Raw genomic sequence first — 17,734 nt, forward strand, 5'->3', positions numbered from 1 at the left:
AGCTCTACAATTATATATCGAGAATAACCATCCATTGAACATCAATTTTATGAGCATCTTATTCTATCTCAAAATTACATGATAATTACACTTCCTTCTCATGACCGCGCGATATCAAACTCGGCCATATACCAATTTTGGATTGCCTTTGTGTCGCCCGTAATGGCGACCATATCATATCTCTTCCTAGCCTCCTTCGCCATACCGCCATTATTGACCATACGACCCGCCCACTTGCCGTGCTTCCGTGCCGCAGTAATAATCTTGTCCACAGCATCGACAAACTCAAGCTCGTCTCCGCGCGCAGGCGTGTATCCCAACAAAGACTGCGCCAAATCATTAGGACCGATAAACACGAGGTCCACACCCGGCACAGCACAAATATCCTCGACATTCTCCACACCCGCACGAGTCTCAATCTGAATCATGGTAACAATCGTCTCATTCGCAGACCGCATATACTCAGGCGTTGTGAGACCATGACCAATAGCTGGAAAAGCAGAACCCTGCCCACGCACACCCTGTGGCGGAAACTTGGACGAAGCAACAATCTGCCGCGCTTCCTCGGCGTTGTTGATCTGCGGGACCATGATGCCATGCGCGCCGGTGTCAAGTGCACGCTTGATGATGTCGTGGGCGGGGCCGCGGATGCGGATTATGGGCGATACTCCGAGGGATGAGATGGCGGCGACGGAATTATGCATCGCATCATCTCCGATGTGGCCGTGCTCGCAGTCGATTATGATGCCGTCGAGGCCTGTCAGTGCGACGATTTGGGCCATGCGGACGGAGGGGATGGCCATGAATGTTAACAGTGGGAAGTCGCCAGTTTTGAGCTTGTTGAGGAGCCTCAGTCGAGGGTTCTCGATCTGGGTTGTGAGGGGGGTGGGATAGTGGGTGATTGTCATGATGAAGGTGGTTGTCGGGGCGTGAGGGGACTCAGGGAGTAATTCAGGTTGCAATTTAAGTAGCAGAGAGTGGTTTATTCTGTTCTACATTGGGCTAACAGTTGCCTTTTCTATCTTGAAAACAAGACATCTCAACTCCCATCGCGGCATCTGAAGCGGGGTGAGATGCAGCTGGGAGGAGCTCCTCAAATTTCACCCATTTACTCCTCCCACAAACAAAAGCTACGCCTCATGTACCCCAGATCCTCTATCCGTCTGGGAAATGGTTCCAATTGGCCTAATCGCGCGGGTGCGCTCCTCCTTGTGCTTATCTATTAGCATCTTGAAGGACCCGCGATAATCAAGAGTCACGCCTGTTTATCAGAGGCTATGACCACCATATAGTCAAGTCGGCATTTTCATGATAACAAGCAAGATAGGATACTCATTCGAGTCTTTATCGTACAGGTCGGCTTTTGAAAGAGACTACATCAGAGTCATATAGTCTCTCAAAAACCGCAATGTAGACGTGTTCACTATCGCCCATCAAACACTGAACACAATTGGATTGCCTCCTATTCTTCGGCCATGGACACCAAAAAACCTTTGGAGTCGTCCTTTGTGGACGACAATGTCTCCTCCGCAGAAGGCCAAGTCGATATCACCAGCGCGGCATATCAACGAATGCCAGAGACCCTCCGCGACCTCAGCGACGATGAGCTAAGGAAGCTCAACCAAAAGGTCGTCCGTAAGGTTGACCTCCTCGTCCTCCCAACCATCGGCATCCTGTACATTCTGAACTACATCGACCGCCAGAATCTGGCCGCAGCAAAGCTCCAAGGCATCATGGAGGATCTCAACATGTCCATCCAGCAATTTGCAACTGCAGTTTCGATCCTCTTCGTGGGATACCTACCTTTCCAAATCCCCAGCAACCTCATCATGACCAAGATCTCGCGCCCGGGCATGTACATCTGCTGCGCCGTGGCGATCTGGGGCTGCATCTCGGCCGCGACGGCGGCAGTCAAGAGCTACGGCCAACTGCTCGCCGTACGGGCCATCCTGGGGGCCGCCGAGGCAGTCTTCTTCCCAGGCGCCATCTACTTCCTCTCAGCCTGGTACACAAAAACGGAGCTGGGGAAGCGCATCGCGGCGCTGTACATTGCGCAGCAAGTTGGCAACGCCTTTGGCGGGCTCTTCGCGGCCGCCGTCCTCAAGCTAGACGGCGCTCATGGCATCGCCGGCTGGCAGTGGCTGTTTATCATCGAGGGAAGTGCGACGGTGGGCATTGGTATGATCTGCGCGTGCATAATGCCCGAGTTCCCCCACAACAGTCGCATACTCTCACCGGTAGAGCGCGACCTCGCCGTGTGGCGCATCGAGGCCGAAGCCGGTGCCGCAGAGGGCAGCAGCGAAGCAGAGAACAACGAGAACGAGAGCGCCCTGCGCGGTTTCTCAAGCGCCCTATCCGATCCCAAGCTGCTACTCCTGATCTTCGCGAACATGGTTTCGCAGACGCAGGGCTCTATTGCAAACTACTTCCCCACGCTCGTCGAGTCACTCAACTTCTCCAACATGATCAGCTTGCTTCTCACAGCGCCGCCATACATCCTAGCCGGCGCAATCTACTACTGTATCATGTACTACTCCGACCGCAAGAACACCGTCTACCCAATCATCCTCATATGCGCGGCCGTCGCAATCATCATGTACATCATCCCAATGGCAACAGCCAACGTGGGCGCGCGCTACTTCTCCATGATGATCCTGCCCACTGCGTCCGTCGGTCCACAGCTCCTCCTATTCAAAACAATCAATCTCCATCTCGCACGGCCTGTATCGAAACGTGCGGCCGCCTCGGCCTTGGTCAATGCCATTGGCGGGACGTCGAACATCTGGGCGTCATATCTGTATTATGCGCCGCCGCATTTCTTTGCTGCTTTTGGGACGTTGATGGGGTGTGCGGTTTTGCTGGCTTGTACTATGACTGTTTATCGGTGGCTTGTGCTGCGTGAGAATAGGCGTTTGGATTCGGGTGATCCGGGGTTGATTGCGAAGGTCGTTAAGGGGGGTGTTACGGAGGAGATGGTGCAGCTTAATTGGCGTTATGAGATGTACTAACTCAAGTCACTATAAGGATCTAACTAGCTTACACTGGAAGAAATATTCTTCATAAATAATCGTGTGCATTATAATAATCATAACAATGATGCTTAACTTAGGTCATAGTAGTTACATAGTCAAATATAAATTAGAGCACTTATTCCCCCAACTCATCCAAACATGCAAGAATAAGCCTCCCAAGCTGCCATCTCCTTCTACGTTCAAACACCTTCCTCGCCCACCCCAACGCCCCCTCTACGTCCCCATCCCTCACGCCAACGACCTGCATCGCACCCGCTACCCTCCCATGCATAAGCTGCCATGCAATCAAAAACGCTTTATACGCATAGAACGCAATCCACGGCGCTTCTGAGTCCGGCAAAAGTGTCATGTCGAGATAGCGCAGAAACCAGTTGACGTGTGGTTGGATGGCCTTGGCAGTCGTAGACTCGAGGATTCCACAAGACGGGCCCAGGTAGGTTGTTAACTGGTTCAGTACGGCGTCTATGCTTGCTTCCACGATGCCGCCGGTGTGTGATGGGGACCACATGTGTAGCTCTATCATGGCGGTTTCCCATGTTGCCTCTGCCGCGCGGGACACGGCTGCGGTGTGTGTTGTTGCTTTTGCTGATGGCATTGGTTGTTGTTCTGGGCAGATGAAGCGGCTGAGAGCAACGAGAGATGACCGAAGCGCACTGAACCTGTCCATACTGAGCATTCCCGTCATGGCTGACCAGCCTGATATCTCACGGGCACTGGACAAAAGAAATTGCGTGATGTTGATGGCTCCGTAAGGATCAAATCGTGAAATGGAGGTGAGATCCGCATCGGACGAGAGAAATTGTCGAACGGCATCGGTGTATTGTACCGAAGGGCCCGAATGCCGAGAAACGAGCTGTCGATGCGCCCATTCGACGGATGATGATGCCGTCCAGTAGTCTTCTGGGCTGGGTAGTTCGTGCTTGATTTCTAAATGGGATATCGAGCGAGGGATGGATAAAAACTGATACCACAGTGCATCGATCTGGTGAACGGCGAAGGCTGTTCGTTTATGTGATTCGGTTTTGATGAATTCTCGCCATAGCGACTCGAGATCTTCGGTGGTGGCGGATGCGTTTGTTGCTGGTGCCATTAGTCCTCCGGTCCGGACGAGGGATATCATGTTAGAATGGATCTTGAGGCCGTATGCTGAATCGTCACCGCAGAGATACATCATGGCGCAGATTTGGAGTAGCAAGTGCGATTGAACTATCATGACATTGTTTGTCAGGCCATCTGCTGGTGCCTCATCAGAGGAAAATGAAATCAAAGCACGAGCTCGATGAAAGCAACGTGTTGACAGGCCCACGCCTGAGCCTGCTTGATCACCGCATTCCGGATCATCGCCATACTGATAGCCAAGACAGAGCATGCTCAGAGCCAAGAGAGGAGCGGTTTGAGTGACATCGAACGTTGATTGGTGAAGGAAAGGGATGAATGGCGAAACATGAGCAAAGAAGAGCTCGCGGCCTCGTGTAAGCTGCAGGGAGGATGGGAACCAATCGTCTTGCAGTCGCAGTGAGTCCATAAACAGCAAACTATCCGGGAGACCTTGGTTGAAGTTGAATCCGGTCATATTTGTATCAAACGGAGCAGACTGTGGGATGGTCTGTTGAATTTGGGTATCAAGGTGCTGGGCTGGGTTGAGAGAGGACGTTCCCACTAACAGGCTTCGCTCCAGATCCGTCGCATTTTGCACAATCTGGTCAAGATCATTCAACTCGTTCATGGATGGCTGCTGCGGTAGTGAGTCTGTGTTCAGGTGAGTGCTATCTCCTCCGACGTTTATAGGAGCGTTGGTTGCAAGATTGGTGCTGTCGGCGTTGTCATGGTCGATTTGCTGCTGTGCATACCGCAATGCAGCCTGCCAGATCTCCCTGTCCATCTCTAGTTCGCCTTCGTTGCCCAGGTGCTCAAGGTGTGGGCCATCTTGGCTCTCTGTGGGCGATGCAGAATCTACCTTGCCTTGAGGTCTCCATCCACCACTTCTCTCGCGATATGGTCTCTGTGTGGTCCTTCTCTGCTCGTGCTCCGGGTGTTTTCTCTTCATATGGCGATGGCGTAGATCGAGGCGGGAGAAAGTAGCGTGGCAAAAGTCACAAGGAAGCGAGGCTTCTTTCTGAGAGCGATTATGAAGCGCAGCATGTCGCTTAAGGTTCTCATGGCGGGTGAAGCGACTTTGACAGACAAGGCACTGAAATGGTTGATAGGATGGCATCCCTCTGTTAACTTGCATGACAGACATGATAGAAGTGGGAGGTGCTCACTTGTATGAGAAGCAAAAAACACCGGAGAAAAATGGTATATCCCCGCACAGTAGTCGGCTAATGCTCTCTTTGCCTCTGGATAATAGATAGGGTGTTTTATCTCGATAAGAGGGACGTTATTATCTATTTCATTTCTGATTCGTCGTCCCGATCCTTTTTGCGGGGTGTTATCTCTGACCACTCGACGATCCGATCCTTCCACATCTGGTAATGCGCACTGGGGGGTTCTCCAAGTAGGGAGGAATATACTTCTATACCAGTTGTTTCTCTTATCCACGCCGAATAGGAGCCTTACAAAACCCATCAGATGTCATAAACAAGGCGTCCCAGCAATTATTCGATGCCGGAGAAGCCCTATATCTAGAGGACTTCGGAATAACCCTTGGTGTCCACCTGATTGAAGGCGAGCCATGCTCTTCTCATGATCTTTACAAGTATTCAGTTGTCCATGATATCAGAATAAGCAAAAATGAATTCTTCCATGTCACATGATCTTTGTCAACTCCATTTTCTTCATCCCCAGGGGACGCTCGACGATGAGAAACTCACCAGTTGATGGGAAATGTCCTCAACCCGAGAACTATCGCATGATGGCTACACCGTGGGATGGATTTGTGCTCTCCCACTCGAGATGGCCGCTGCGAAAGCCATGCTTGACGAAACCCACCCGAAACTCCTGCAGTCATCTCACGATCACAACAGCTCTGCCTTAGGGAATGTTGCTGGCCACAACGTTGCAATCGTTTCCTTACCGTATGGTATCTATGGCACCACTTCAGCTGCGGTGGTTGCAGTGCAGGTGCTGTCGACCTTTCCTTGTATACGGTTTGGCATGATGGTAGGCATTGGAGGCGGTGCTCCCTCGTCGCAGAATGATATCCGACCGGGCTTCTACCAGGAGTCGTGCAATAACTATGACTACGGAAAGACGGTTGCTTCAGGGCGCTTTGAGCGTACTGGAACACGCAATCTGCCACCCCAGATTTTGCTGACCGCGGTTACAGAACCCATAGTGTCACGGGCTCGGAAACTAGCAGATATAACGAATAATATTCATATCTAGACTAGGTAGCCTAACGACGAGAATATCGAATCTGGGGAAGAAGAAGAAAAGGAAATCTATATAGGCGATGAACGGTCTTTATAGACATTTGTGTGGTGCGGCTTAAGCCCTTGTTTGCCCATATTGCTTGTATGGCATCGTTTGATATGTTGGCGCTGTTTGTCTGGCGTTGAGCCGTTGAGCTGTTACACTTTGTACTTATTCTACTCTCTATTATCTTCTAATATCTATTCAAAAAGAGGGTACTGGATGGCAGAGCATTATATAGTTGTGCATGATAGGTTAGCTGTGAGACCCCCTTAACATTTAAACCACCTTCATGTGGTATTTGCTGAGTTGACTGTGTGTGCTTCTGCTGTTTTTTTTCTCGTTTGTAGTGTGTAGGTGCTAACTACGTTGCTCAGTATGACGTCCGGCATATACGGAAGTCAACACTTAAGGACGTGGTGTGTGGTGAGACCGTGGGGCCATTATTCCACATATTGTTACATGACATGACTGAAGGGCTTGAGTCCTTGCTGGTGGCGCCATGCCAGGTTGGCGTAGAGGAAGTGTACTTAAGCCCTTATGTATTTCTTATGTAATCCTACTGGAAATCTCTCGGTTTATGCTCATAGGAAGACTGCAGTCGGTATTGGTTCTCCATATTGACTAGCTGGGTTCTCTTGAGTGGCAATGATAGGGGACCAGACAGCCGATGGGGACTAGATGTCTCATTGCGCAGCGCCGCGTGAAATCCACCAGCATGCTACAGCCACTAATTAGTTATTGGCTGTTGTCTTCCAAATTCAAACACTAAACTACTTAGTATCTGCACATAGCCACAAAAAGACCCCCCCCCCCCCCCCCTCCCTCCACCTCCTGTTAAATGACTCGACACGAGAACAGTGAACTCCTTTTTCCCTTATGCCACGGCTCCATCTGGTAGATAATAACAAATGATATTCTTATTGAAACTAGGTAGCCATATGACGAAAATATTGAATGTGGAGAGGAAGAAGAAGAGGAAGAGAAGTTATCCGATAGGATAAAGGAATATATCAGTGTGCAGTCGCCTACAGGTCTGTAGCCCTGTTTTCTCAGTAGGCAGCGTGAAAAGCCTACGATTTCAAGGGTTGATCCTCCTATAGAGCACCATATCTTCACTAAATGGGTGCCATTTCATATTGGCAAGCCGTGAGGCCGGGATCATATTACCACCTGCATCGAATCATCGTTTCGGTGATATAACTACTCTACCCTGGCCTAGTCATGTTGGCGTAATGGTAATGATCATATTGTCAATCAACGCTTGGGACGACGGCTCCAGCAGGGTATTGATCACACCACTGCCACCTTCAATCATAACACTGTTGAGGCCTTCCTTCTTCAAGGTCTCCAGCACGGCGGTCCAAACGAGATCATGGCTAGTTTCACCTTCGGGTGTAGTGATATTGAGAGTAACAAACTTCCCGCCATGTTCCTCATGAATCTGTTTTTGCTTGGTAGGAGGTGATGGGTTCTGCGTCAAAATAAAGGGAGCACGTCCACAGGCTCACAGCCACCCCTAACAAGTTGAAAAATCTGGGCCTCCTCTGTCAAGTCCCACCGAGCTGTAGGATCAATGATGATGGGTCTGGGCTGTCCCTGAAGGTTTTTGTCGCCGCCACCATACCTCCCAACGCCTTCAATTTGGCAGTTCAAGCCGGGATTGTCTGCCCACTCCAATTAAGATAGCATCATGGCGAGATCGGAGGTAATGTGTCATGGCCTTGGACTGGGGGCCTGAAAGAACGGTGCGAGCTCCAGACGCAATGCTAAGAGACGAGTCCAGCGAGGTAGCAAAGGTAAGAGTCACAAAGGGCAAGCTGGCATTCTTGATTTTGACATTGTGCGGCTGTAGGTAAGGCTCCAAGAACGGTCGCTCCGACTCGGGAAATACCAACACGTCTTTGAACATTTTTGATGTATTTAGATGTGATAAATTACCAGTCGCAAAATGAATACACAGGCCTATTGAAGTGGTAAGGTAGTTTAATTATATTGAAAAAATAGAAAAATAGACGTTATGGATAGTAAAAAGTTGTGATTTTGAAGGTTTTTGAATTGTGTGGGAAATCCGCTGAATTGTTGTGGTTATAAATCACAGATGACCTCCTACACATACCAGGTGCCCTACAATTCACTCCATAAAACAGTAGAAGTAGAACATACAGTAGTAATAACGTATTCTTCCTATTTACATCTCTGTTGTATCGTAGAGTACTCCATGCTTATTTATGTCACTGTCAGGGCGTGATCGAGTATTTATTTAGGCTTATTTGTTAACAAACATGCAAGATCCAATCTAGCCGCGCCAAACCCTGAGGACCATGCATTAGCGCTGCATAATCCATTTCATTTAATCTTACCCCTTAACCCGGGTACCAGATCTGAGATATATAAGCGCCGAGATCTCTTTTCCTTCAGCTGAGACATCCTTCACAATGGCTGATTACGTTTGTTGCTTTTCAACCCCTCGAAATAGACATGTTGCTAACCGAGTCATTATGTTTAGAAACTATCAGTTCGCTATGAGAATGAAAAAGCCTATGATACGTATTCTAAGGTTCTTCTTCATATGTATTTACCTCCCCCGTCCACTTGGTACGATTTGCGATATCATGGCATCTAATAATGAACAGAGTGAATCTTAGGTTTATTTCAAAAGGTGCTCGGGCAGTGAAGCCTTTCAGTGCTAATGATGAACAGCCGCCTGTTGAGACTACGACGTATGCACACCCTTCAAATAAAAATCGAATCTATGCTGATAAAACTAGTCTAAGAGCAATAAACGCAATTACACAGGGTGAATTGCGAAAAGTAGATCTGGGGCCTGGACTGTTAACTGAGATTCAGGTTCAGGAGGGAGAAGAAGAAGAAGAAGAAGAAAGTTGATTTCGATAATTTTGGTCATTTTAAATAGAGAGCAATCAAGCATCACTCCTAAACTCTTCATCCAGTCTTCTGTATATATCTGAGCGACAATAAACAAACCCACCCTCCCAAATACCGCTGCATAACAAACCCCACAGCACCCTCTTCATCTTGTATTGCTTTCCATTCTCTCCAGTCGGTTTCATCGCCATATTCTCGTCGGAAACTGCATAGTGCGAAGTCGATCATGAATCCTTTATACCCCCCTGGTTCTGGGCTTGGGTGCTTATGGACGATGAAACTTCGTGTATTCACGTCGGCGTTTAGGATTTCGTGGGCGCTGATTTGGTGGATGATGCGGATTACATTGTCACAGAGAGACTACCAGGTTTGTTTTGGGGCGTGGTTGGCTATACTAGTTAAGGGAAAGCCGTCGATGTACGGTAAAAGGATTCCCGGGATATCCATGTATTTAGTAGCCAATGTATCTCGAGATGAGATGTCACGCCCAGGCACAGTAACGCATGCAAATAGCCTAGGAACATCCTGCCCCTGTAATTCCTTCAAGGTATCATAAACCTCAACCTCAGTCTCATACAAATCCCCCATATAATCACAGAGAAGCGCCTCATTCTGAGCACCATCCCACGTATCCCCTTCCTCACCAGCCGGATTGTCGTTCGAATGAAGCTTATCGACGAACTCCGATGCATGTCCATCGAAAACAAACCGCCGATACTGCTGCTCGATATCCATTGTCCACGGATCAACCCTCTGATCTCGTCTGAGTTGTGTTGCGTATCGTTGGTCGAAGAGTTTGAGGACCACGGGATTGTTGAATTCCGGTTGAGACTGAGTGTCAGAGGAGGGGGATATGTGGTCGAGCATTGTTGAGGAGAGGGTGAAGGGTTCGAAGAGGTGGGTTATTATTGCTTTTGTTGTCTGTCTGGTGGGTTGGTGGGTTTAGTTGGAGGGTGGTTGTGGTGCCGGGTTTGTAGGGGCATCTTGGGTGGAGTGGTCCGTCCATTGCGATGGGGTGATGTGATGTACAGGAGGTGAAGGGATACATTTGCCGGCGAGGCTTTCCGGCGCTTGCTATACGCTGGATGGAGTTACGCGACATCTGATTGGATAATGCGGCGCTTGACAAGGATAATGTTTGCTATGTGAAATACAGCCACTGTTCGAGTATATACCATTGCTAGAAATTCGTATGTACATTACCGCTCAAGCGCGGAAAGAGTCTTAGGAAGATATGGCTCCTCCAAGTATTTAGCCTCCTCAGGAGTGAGCTTAACCTTGATAGCACCAACAGCCTCATCAATGCGCTCCTTGCTGTTCAATCCCAGAATAGGGTTCTCGTTGGGGTTCTGCAACGACCAAGCAATAGCCACTTGGGCCATGCTGACGCCCTTCTTCTTGGCGAGTTCCTCCACGCGGTCGACGATGGCCTTGTCGGTTTCGGTTTCACGGCTGCGGATAAGCATCTTGAGAGCACCGTCGGTTGCCTCACGGGTGGTAGAGCGGGAGCCCCAGGGACGAGCGAGGACACCACGGGCCATGGGAGACCAGGGGATGACGCCGACGCCGGTGTCGACGCAGTAGGGGATCATTTCGCGCTCTTCCTCACGGGCGATGAGGTTGTGGTAGTTCTGCATGGAGATGAACTTGTGCCAGCCGTTGCGCTCGGCGATGTTCTGGAGGGTTTGGAATTCCCAGGCGGCCATTGTGCTGGCGCCGATGTAGCGGACCTTGCCGCTGTCGACGACGTCGTTGAGGGCCTTCATGATTTCCTCGCGGGGGGTGTTGCGGTCCAGGCGGTGGATCTGGAGGACGTCGATGTAGGTACCCAAGCGCTCGACACTGGCGTCGACGGCGTCGAAGATGTGCTTGCGGGAGAGACCGACGCGGTTGACGAATTCGCCGTCGTTGACTCCCGAGGCGGAGATCGGGGGCATCTTGCCTTCGTCGTCAACACCGAAGAAGCACTTGGTGAGGAGGACAACGCGGTTGCGGGGGATGTTGTATTTCTTGAGGGCCTTGCCGAGGATTTCTTCGGATTGGCCGTGGGAGTAGACGTCGGCCTGATCGTTAGCTTTGAAATTAGGGATGGTATATGGCAAGAACGTACAGTATCCCAGGTGTTGATACCACGCTTGTAGGCGTGCTCAACCAGAGGAAGCGCCTCGTCCTCGTTGAGAACCCAGTCTTGCCAGTCCTTGGTACCGTAGGACATGGCACCCAGGATGACCTTGGAGATCTTGAGACCCGAGTTTCCAAGACTGAGAAATTAGCCTATGCCTTTTGAATTCGTCGTGGGGTATCGCATACCGGGTGAATTCCATTTCGTTCGCCATGATTCGTGACGCTTCTGTATGACCAGTCAGTAATCAAATCTCGTACGAAGAAAAAGCTCAATTGAACTCACAATTCAGAGTGATATAGAACACAGTAGTCAACTCAATACCATGAGAGAACAGCTGCACAGCTATAAATGCTGGACCCCTCCACCATTATTAAGCGTCCGGAATGACGTTGTTATCTGCCGAGATTCTGAAGCGATAAACTCCAGCAACCGATTCCTAACCGAATAGCCTTCTCCAGTCTCTCCGGCTTCGGGCCAGAACACCGGCTTGATCTTCGGCATGATTTACTAGTGTCCGATCTGCTGAGGTCGCCTGATGCCGGGGGGGGGGGGGGGGTGAGGGATTGGGGAACTGGAGGGCTTCATTATGATGGTAATGAGGACCGTACAGAGTAAGGACCTTTAGGACATAGGTAGTCTTTATTTATTGTAAGAGTCTGTCTTCGTAGAACACTCCGGACGCACTCCGGACGATAGAGGTAACTAGAGCAGGACAATTACCTGTTCGCATCTCACTGCTCCAGATTGCCATTGAGCGAAGAGTTCGCTAGACACACCAAGTGGTCTAGTCAATCGAAGTTATGATCATATTGGGTCTTATTGAAAAGCAACGAAGAGTGGATTGAAAGAGACGACAATGATGGACGAGAAGAGATGAGCTGACTGCATAACTAACTAGTTAGTTACTGCCTGAGGTAACTACTAACAGTGGCCTAACTCCCAAGGCAGAAAGTGGTCCGACAGAAAGCCGCTTCGGCCGGGACCATACCCAAAACGGAAGGCACCGAGAGGGGAGCGAAAAGAGTGAGTCTTTTGGAAGCAACACTAATACAAATGCCTTCCTCTTTTCTCTTCATTTCTCACTTTTTGCTCTTCTTAAGTGTTGAGACACAATGAAACATACGACGACGATATATTCATGATATTTACCAAAATCGCTTACTAACTCCAGGGAATCCACAGCTGGAGTGTTTATGAAAATGCAAATTAACGCTTAAATGACAGATATAACCAGAACCTCTTCCCCCCCCCGATGACAGCCTATGCCTCCGTCTTGTACGTGACCAACCGAGCCTTGAGCTGCTCCTGCGTGTCGTTGGTGTCCAACTCCCGAAGCACACCACTGCCAACCTCATACATGACCCCGTGAATCGTCAATCCCCGCTCCTCAATGGCTTCCAAAACAACGCTCTTCTGCTTGAGCGTCTTGACTCCCTCGCGCACATTCAGCTCCCCCATCAGGGTGTTGGCCTCGTCGGCCGACAGCGACTGGAGAGCCTCCAAGTTCTGTTCGCGGATTTGGCGCAGCGGCACCAACCACGGGTCAAGGATACCAAGCTGCTTGTTACCCAGCGCCGCAGCAACACCTCCACAGCTGGTGTGGCCGCTCAGAACGATGTGCTTGACGCGCAGGTGACGGACGGCATATTCGATGACCGCAGACGAGCTCAGGTCCGCCGCGTGCAGGATGTTGGCGATGTTACGGTGGACAAAGACATCGCCGGGCTTGAGGCCCAGGATGGTGGTCTCGGGGCAGCGAGAGTCGGAGCAGCCGATCCAGAGGATTTCGGGACGCTGGCCGACCGCGAGACTGGCGAGGAGGTCGGGTTCCTCACGGGCGGTTTTGGCGGCCCATTCTTTGTTCTGGGTTAGGGCGGCGAAGTATCGGTCTGGGTTTTGGTTAGCATCTGCTGAGCAGAGCGATGCTGGTGTCGTGGAAAATGTGCGATGAATCGAGGGTGGTGCTGGGGTATGAGTCACTGGCCGGCGACTTTGAACTTCTCGCATCCCGGTCAGGAAGCGAGAAAAGCTCGATCGCGGAAACAGCCTTGCGATACTCATTGTGGTGGATGAAGAAGGAGAAGAAAATGTTTTGTGGTGGGATTGAAGAACGGGTAGTGGAGGAAGGGAAGAGAAAAAAAGTTTCCAGGAACACTGTGCGCCCGCGACAAAGTCCAAAATGAACCGCAACAAAAACCCAACAACACCAACACCAGAAACGAACAAAATCAACCGGTACAGAAACTTGAAGAATTATGGGGTCATGGGATATGGAGAAAAACGACTGGGAATGCAACACTGGAAGACGCCAAGACTAGCTGAACTCCAGTTGGCCAACGTACCTGGCATGGTTGTGGCTGAATTGACTTGACGATGTTGTCGCTATACACAAGGTCGCTATACAAAAGCTGGTATTTATATGTTCTTGATTCCTCTTCTGAAGGCTGCGATATGGTTATAAGGAGAAGTCAAGAGGGGATGAGATGCTTGACCGGCCGGTGAACTGGAGCGGTTGTCCTTGGCAAGTCGTTTGCGGTAAAATCCCACGGGGTGCCGAATGCCGAGTTACCCCCGAACGCCTCAACCGTTGAGATGTTGAGCGTGCTTTTGGTCACTTAAGTATGGCCTGATCGGTGAGTTTTGTAAGCCGTAGTACGATGCTGCATAGGAATCATCATCGAAAATACATCTAAAATACTTATTCAATTCACTTTTGACATGACATGGCATACATATCGACATTCACACATTTTTCATATCCATAACACATAGACCACAAAATCCAATATCCAAAAAGATCGCTAATACCACTCCCTCGTACTATACTGTACTCCCTACGAAGCACCCCCATGACCACCAACACTCACCAACGCATTCTTCTGATTCTTCTGATCCCCACTAAGCTTCGCCTGTGCCGGCGGAGGCGTTGATGCCGGACCAGGCTGCGTCGGCGCGGAGGGCGGCTGCGGCGTTGGCGTCGTCGAGTTCGGGGGCTTTGGTGTTGGAAGGGAGGTCGGAGGTTACGAAGTGGTAGAGCGGCATCCTTCACCGCATATTAGTATAAAAGTCTAGATAGAAATGGAAGTGGGGAGGAGAAGGGGTAAAGGGGGCTTACAGTGCATGCTGCGAACCCGGATCATCATGCTGACCATCATTCACATATCCCTCCAACGCCAACGACCACGGCATGTAATCCACCTGCGGCACGCTGTACCCGGTACAACTGCAGCGCGCCGAGGAACTGGTTGAACCGTAGACGCGGGTGGCCGGTGACTTGGGCGACGCTGATGGGAGTGCGCGGGGGTTGGAAGGCGGAGGCGACGATGACGCGGGCGACGTGGTCGACGGGGAGCATGTTGACGGTGTTGTTGATGTTGGGACGGGAGTTGAGTTGGGTGCAGCCCTTGAGCATGCGGATGAGGAAGTCGTCGGTGTTGGTGGCTGTTTTGTTAGTATGTGATTTTTTGGGAGGTGGATGGTTAGGCACGTACTTCCTGTGGTCGAGTCACCCAACACGTGTCCAGGACGGACAATGGTTCCCTTCAATCCTCTACGACCAACCTCGCGGACAAGGTATTCGTCAGCCCACTTGCTCTGACCGTAGCCGGTTCCAAGGCCGACGGCGCTGCCCTCGAGATCATCTTCCTCGCTGATACCGGCCTTGCCAGCAACCAGGGCATTTTCAGACTCCTGCACGTAATGCTCCATGTCCAGGGCACTGGTCGAACTGACGAAGCAGAATTGCTTGGCCTTTCCGCTGCCGCACAACTTCAACGCATCAATCGTTCCCAGGACGTTAGCCGGCTTGGGAGTCGAGTAAGGGTACACCCAGTGAACGAGCGCTCCGTTGTGAATCACGGCACCCAGACGGTTGGTGAGATTTTCCCACAGCGACTCAGAAAGGCCGAACTGCGGTTTGCCAAGGTCACCACAGACACACTGCAGTCTGCTAGTCCAGGCACCGTTCCAGAAGCCGTAGGCGCGGCAGGTGGAGCGGATACGTTCTAGGGCTTGGTCTTCGGACGTGCTGCGGACAAAGGTCACAACACGAGCCTCGGGGGACTTGCGAGTAAGGAGATCGCGGAGGATATGTGCTCCCAGGAAACCAGTAGCACCGTTGAGGAAGATGATCGGTTCGCTGGAGAGGATCGACTCGGTACGTTCAGGGAATGAAGCAAGCAGAGAGTCGACCAGCGCCCTGGCGTCCTTCGAGTAAGCATCGTCGGGCTCGTTGGAGGCTCCAGAGGCCGCACCAGCAGTGCCCTTGTCGTCGTTGCTGGCAAATTGTTCAAAGTTCACGAGATGGCCAATCTCAGCAGCAAACCCCCGGAGTGTGGGGCTACGGAAAATAGCGCTCATGTTGAAGTTGATTCCACGCCATTTGCGGCGGAGATCGAAGAACATTTGCTGCGCTAGGATACTGTGGCCTCCCAGATCGAAGAACGAGTCGTCAGGTCCGATCATATTAGCCGTAACGTTGGGGATCCGCGAAGCCCAGATCTGAGCAAGCGCCTGCTCGGTCTCAGAAAGGGCTTGCAACACAGACGACCTGCGGAGCGGGGCCACAGCACTGAGCTCAACAGTGTCGGGGAAGAGCAGAGCAGGCTTGTCGATCTTGCCGTTGGGGTTCAGCGGCATACGTCGCAGAGGAATGAAGACGGCCGGAACGGCGTACGCAGAGAGCTTGTTGCACAGGTGCTCTGAGCATGGTGAACTTGTCATTGTTTGAAAGGCTAAAGTTTTCGGCCATCCATGGGAAGTAATAAGCCAAGGAGAAGTGACGACCCCGTACATCCTTGGGTCTTCCCTCCGAGCCGGAGGTGAACGAAAGAGTAGGAATAGAGTCTGGTCCCACAACGACGCCGACAGGCTTAGATTTCAAGCACACCTGGTCAGCGAAGACGTCCTTGCCATCTACTGAACTTCCCAGGAGCGAGCCATCATCGCGGAGAGACAGTGCAGGCACTTCCGTCCAAAGTTCCAGGTTTTCGCGGATGAATGTGCGAACCGTCTCCGATAGCTCACCAGCGTCCCGGGTAGCCTTCTCAATAACAACGAGTGCCCGAGGGCGAGCGACATCAAGATAGATGTTCTGTCTCTCGGGCGGATAAGCAGGGTCGATGACGAAGAAAGTCGCACCGGCCTTGAGGATACCCATCACAGCCACCATGAGATCGACTCCACGGTACGCATAGGCCATGACAACCTCTCCCCGTTGGATACCCGACTGCACGAGGTGATGCGCCAGGATGTTCGATGCCTCATTGATTTGTCGGTAGGTAAACTCGCGGTGAGGGAAGCTGCCGGGTTTGGTCTCGACCACACATGGTCTGTCCGGGTGTTTCTCAGCATTCTCGGCGAAGATGTCATGGATGGCTCCACGGAATTTAGACTAGTTTAGGTTTGCAGTAGGGTCCGGAAGTAGCGCGCGTTGCACCTCGGTCATGAAATCAATGCGACTAATGGCTTGTTCAGGGTCAGTAGTAGCGTTGCTAACGAGCTGTGAAAGCTACCTGAGGATTGTAGCAACCCTAGCACTCGAGACCAAACGTTGGTTGTAGTATGCGCCCAGTTCCGTCTCCCCAGAGGCATTGCCCGGAGCGAGGTTGAGCACCAAGTCGGTCGTTTCAAAGGTATTCGCTGGGTAGTCTTGGGAGGTCGCAGGGGCTTCGTAGGCAGCAAAGCGGAAGAAAATTGGCGGTTGTTCAGAGTTGGACTTCTCTTGGGTGTAGTTGCGGAGGTTGCCCAAGGGTACGATGTCGGCAGCGCCTTCGCTGTAAGCCTAAGCGAGCAATGGGTTAGTCGAGCACTCCAGATAAGTCTAAATGTGTATACACACCTTTCCACCTTGTTGTAGAGCCCGAGGAAGGTATCCGAAGAGTCAATTGAGACTCGCAGGACGAACGGACGACCGTCTTCACTCGAATGGCCTGCTCGGGCTGCTGGTTATCGGGATAATCCCTGGTAAGAGGGGAAACGGTAAGACTTTGTAGCTGTTGAGCCCATAGCTCAAGGCGCTCGTGCAAGAAGGCTGATTCCACACCAATTATGTGACATGCTTCGTTGGACTCTGGCGCAAGAATTAGGCTATCCAAAGTGAGTCAAGAGGCCCTTATCGCGGATCATTCTTACTCCGGCCAGTTTGACGAGGGGTAGGTGACCTGAGGCAGAAAGTATTCGCTGCCTCGGAAATATGGCAGAAATCACGAGATTCCCATACGAATACGATGCTCATACATCCAACAACAAGCAAAGCCTATCTGGATATTTCAACGTGATGTGATGCTTTCGTTCCTTTAATATTCGCTCTCTATCGCCATTCATTATAACCTGA

The 17,734-nt window shown here is 51.0% G+C and overlaps 9 protein-coding genes across 9 annotated transcripts; 2 read left to right on the top strand and 7 right to left on the bottom strand.

Moving 5' to 3' along the window:
* Window positions 1-35: 35 nt before the first annotated feature.
* Window positions 36-1,109, bottom strand: ASPGLDRAFT_52910 (HpcH/HpaI aldolase family protein). The gene has a single exon (XM_022547860.1). It carries the CDS (start codon window positions 906-908, stop codon window positions 99-101), a length of 810 nt encoding a protein of 269 aa, XP_022395846.1. The 5' UTR covers window positions 909-1,109; the 3' UTR covers window positions 36-98.
* A 731-nt stretch (window positions 1,110-1,840) lies between these two features.
* ASPGLDRAFT_52912 (uncharacterized protein) lies at window positions 1,841-3,104 on the top strand. The gene has a single exon (XM_022547861.1). The coding sequence runs from the start codon at window positions 1,854-1,856 to the stop codon at window positions 3,006-3,008; it is 1,155 nt and encodes a 384-aa protein (XP_022395847.1). The 5' UTR covers window positions 1,841-1,853; the 3' UTR covers window positions 3,009-3,104.
* Window positions 3,078-5,362, bottom strand: ASPGLDRAFT_1064363 (uncharacterized protein). Its single transcript, XM_022539510.1, has 2 exons — window positions 5,297-5,362; window positions 3,078-5,223 (listed from the first exon to the last, which is right to left on the bottom strand). Exon 2 carries the CDS (start codon window positions 5,077-5,079, stop codon window positions 3,148-3,150), a length of 1,932 nt encoding a protein of 643 aa, XP_022395848.1. The 5' UTR covers window positions 5,080-5,223; window positions 5,297-5,362; the 3' UTR covers window positions 3,078-3,147.
* A 496-nt stretch (window positions 5,363-5,858) lies between these two features.
* Window positions 5,859-6,359, top strand: ASPGLDRAFT_137490 (uncharacterized protein; the record flags this gene model as incomplete). Its single annotated transcript, XM_022541535.1, has 1 exon — window positions 5,859-6,359. The coding sequence occupies one exon, from the start codon at window positions 5,859-5,861 to the stop codon at window positions 6,357-6,359; it is 501 nt and encodes a 166-aa protein (XP_022395849.1).
* A 1,249-nt stretch (window positions 6,360-7,608) lies between these two features.
* On the bottom strand, window positions 7,609-8,298 carry ASPGLDRAFT_77773 (RibD family protein; the record flags this gene model as incomplete). Its single annotated transcript, XM_022549917.1, has 3 exons — window positions 7,609-7,860; window positions 7,911-8,060; window positions 8,134-8,298. The coding sequence occupies 3 exons, from the start codon at window positions 8,296-8,298 to the stop codon at window positions 7,609-7,611; spliced, it is 567 nt and encodes a 188-aa protein (XP_022395850.1).
* Window positions 8,299-9,635: 1,337 nt separating this feature from the next.
* ASPGLDRAFT_40159 (uncharacterized protein) lies at window positions 9,636-10,142 on the bottom strand (the record flags this gene model as incomplete). The annotated part of the gene is made up of 1 exon (XM_022545185.1): window positions 9,636-10,142. One exon carries the CDS (start codon window positions 10,140-10,142, stop codon window positions 9,636-9,638), a length of 507 nt encoding a protein of 168 aa, XP_022395851.1.
* Window positions 10,143-10,474: 332 nt separating this feature from the next.
* Window positions 10,475-11,611, bottom strand: ASPGLDRAFT_40160 (aldo/keto reductase; the record flags this gene model as incomplete). Its single annotated transcript, XM_022545186.1, has 3 exons — window positions 10,475-11,338; window positions 11,386-11,536; window positions 11,586-11,611. The coding sequence occupies 3 exons, from the start codon at window positions 11,609-11,611 to the stop codon at window positions 10,475-10,477; spliced, it is 1,041 nt and encodes a 346-aa protein (XP_022395852.1).
* Window positions 11,612-12,562: 951 nt separating this feature from the next.
* ASPGLDRAFT_52914 (carbonic anhydrase) lies at window positions 12,563-13,777 on the bottom strand. Its single transcript, XM_022547862.1, has 2 exons — window positions 13,743-13,777; window positions 12,563-13,289 (listed from the first exon to the last, which is right to left on the bottom strand). Exons 1-2 carry the CDS (start codon window positions 13,747-13,749, stop codon window positions 12,661-12,663), a joined length of 636 nt encoding a protein of 211 aa, XP_022395853.1. The 5' UTR covers window positions 13,750-13,777; the 3' UTR covers window positions 12,563-12,660.
* A 521-nt stretch (window positions 13,778-14,298) lies between these two features.
* Window positions 14,299-17,635, bottom strand: aarA (L-aminoadipate-semialdehyde dehydrogenase; the record flags this gene model as incomplete). Its single annotated transcript, XM_022543907.1, has 9 exons — window positions 14,299-14,443; window positions 14,516-14,544; window positions 14,615-14,841; window positions 14,892-16,014; window positions 16,076-16,792; window positions 16,838-16,859; window positions 16,914-17,174; window positions 17,240-17,339; window positions 17,533-17,635. The coding sequence occupies 9 exons, from the start codon at window positions 17,633-17,635 to the stop codon at window positions 14,299-14,301; spliced, it is 2,727 nt and encodes a 908-aa protein (XP_022395854.1).
* Window positions 17,636-17,734: the final 99 nt, after the last annotated feature.

Source organism: Aspergillus glaucus (genome assembly GCF_001890805.1).
Source record: "Aspergillus glaucus CBS 516.65 unplaced genomic scaffold ASPGLscaffold_34, whole genome shotgun sequence".
NCBI classification, from domain to species: Eukaryota; Fungi; Ascomycota; class Eurotiomycetes; order Eurotiales; family Aspergillaceae; genus Aspergillus; species Aspergillus glaucus.

What these genes read in the sequence shown, in the direction of transcription:
- ASPGLDRAFT_52910 (XM_022547860.1), bottom strand. Translation starts at nt 908, where the DNA reads ATGACAATCACCCACTATCCCACCCCCCTCACAACCCAGATCGAGAAC.
- ASPGLDRAFT_52912 (XM_022547861.1), top strand. Translation starts at nt 1,854, where the DNA reads ATGTACATCTGCTGCGCCGTGGCGATCTGGGGCTGCATCTCGGCCGCG.
- ASPGLDRAFT_1064363 (XM_022539510.1), bottom strand. Translation starts at nt 5,079, where the DNA reads ATGAAGAGAAAACACCCGGAGCACGAGCAGAGAAGGACCACACAGAGA.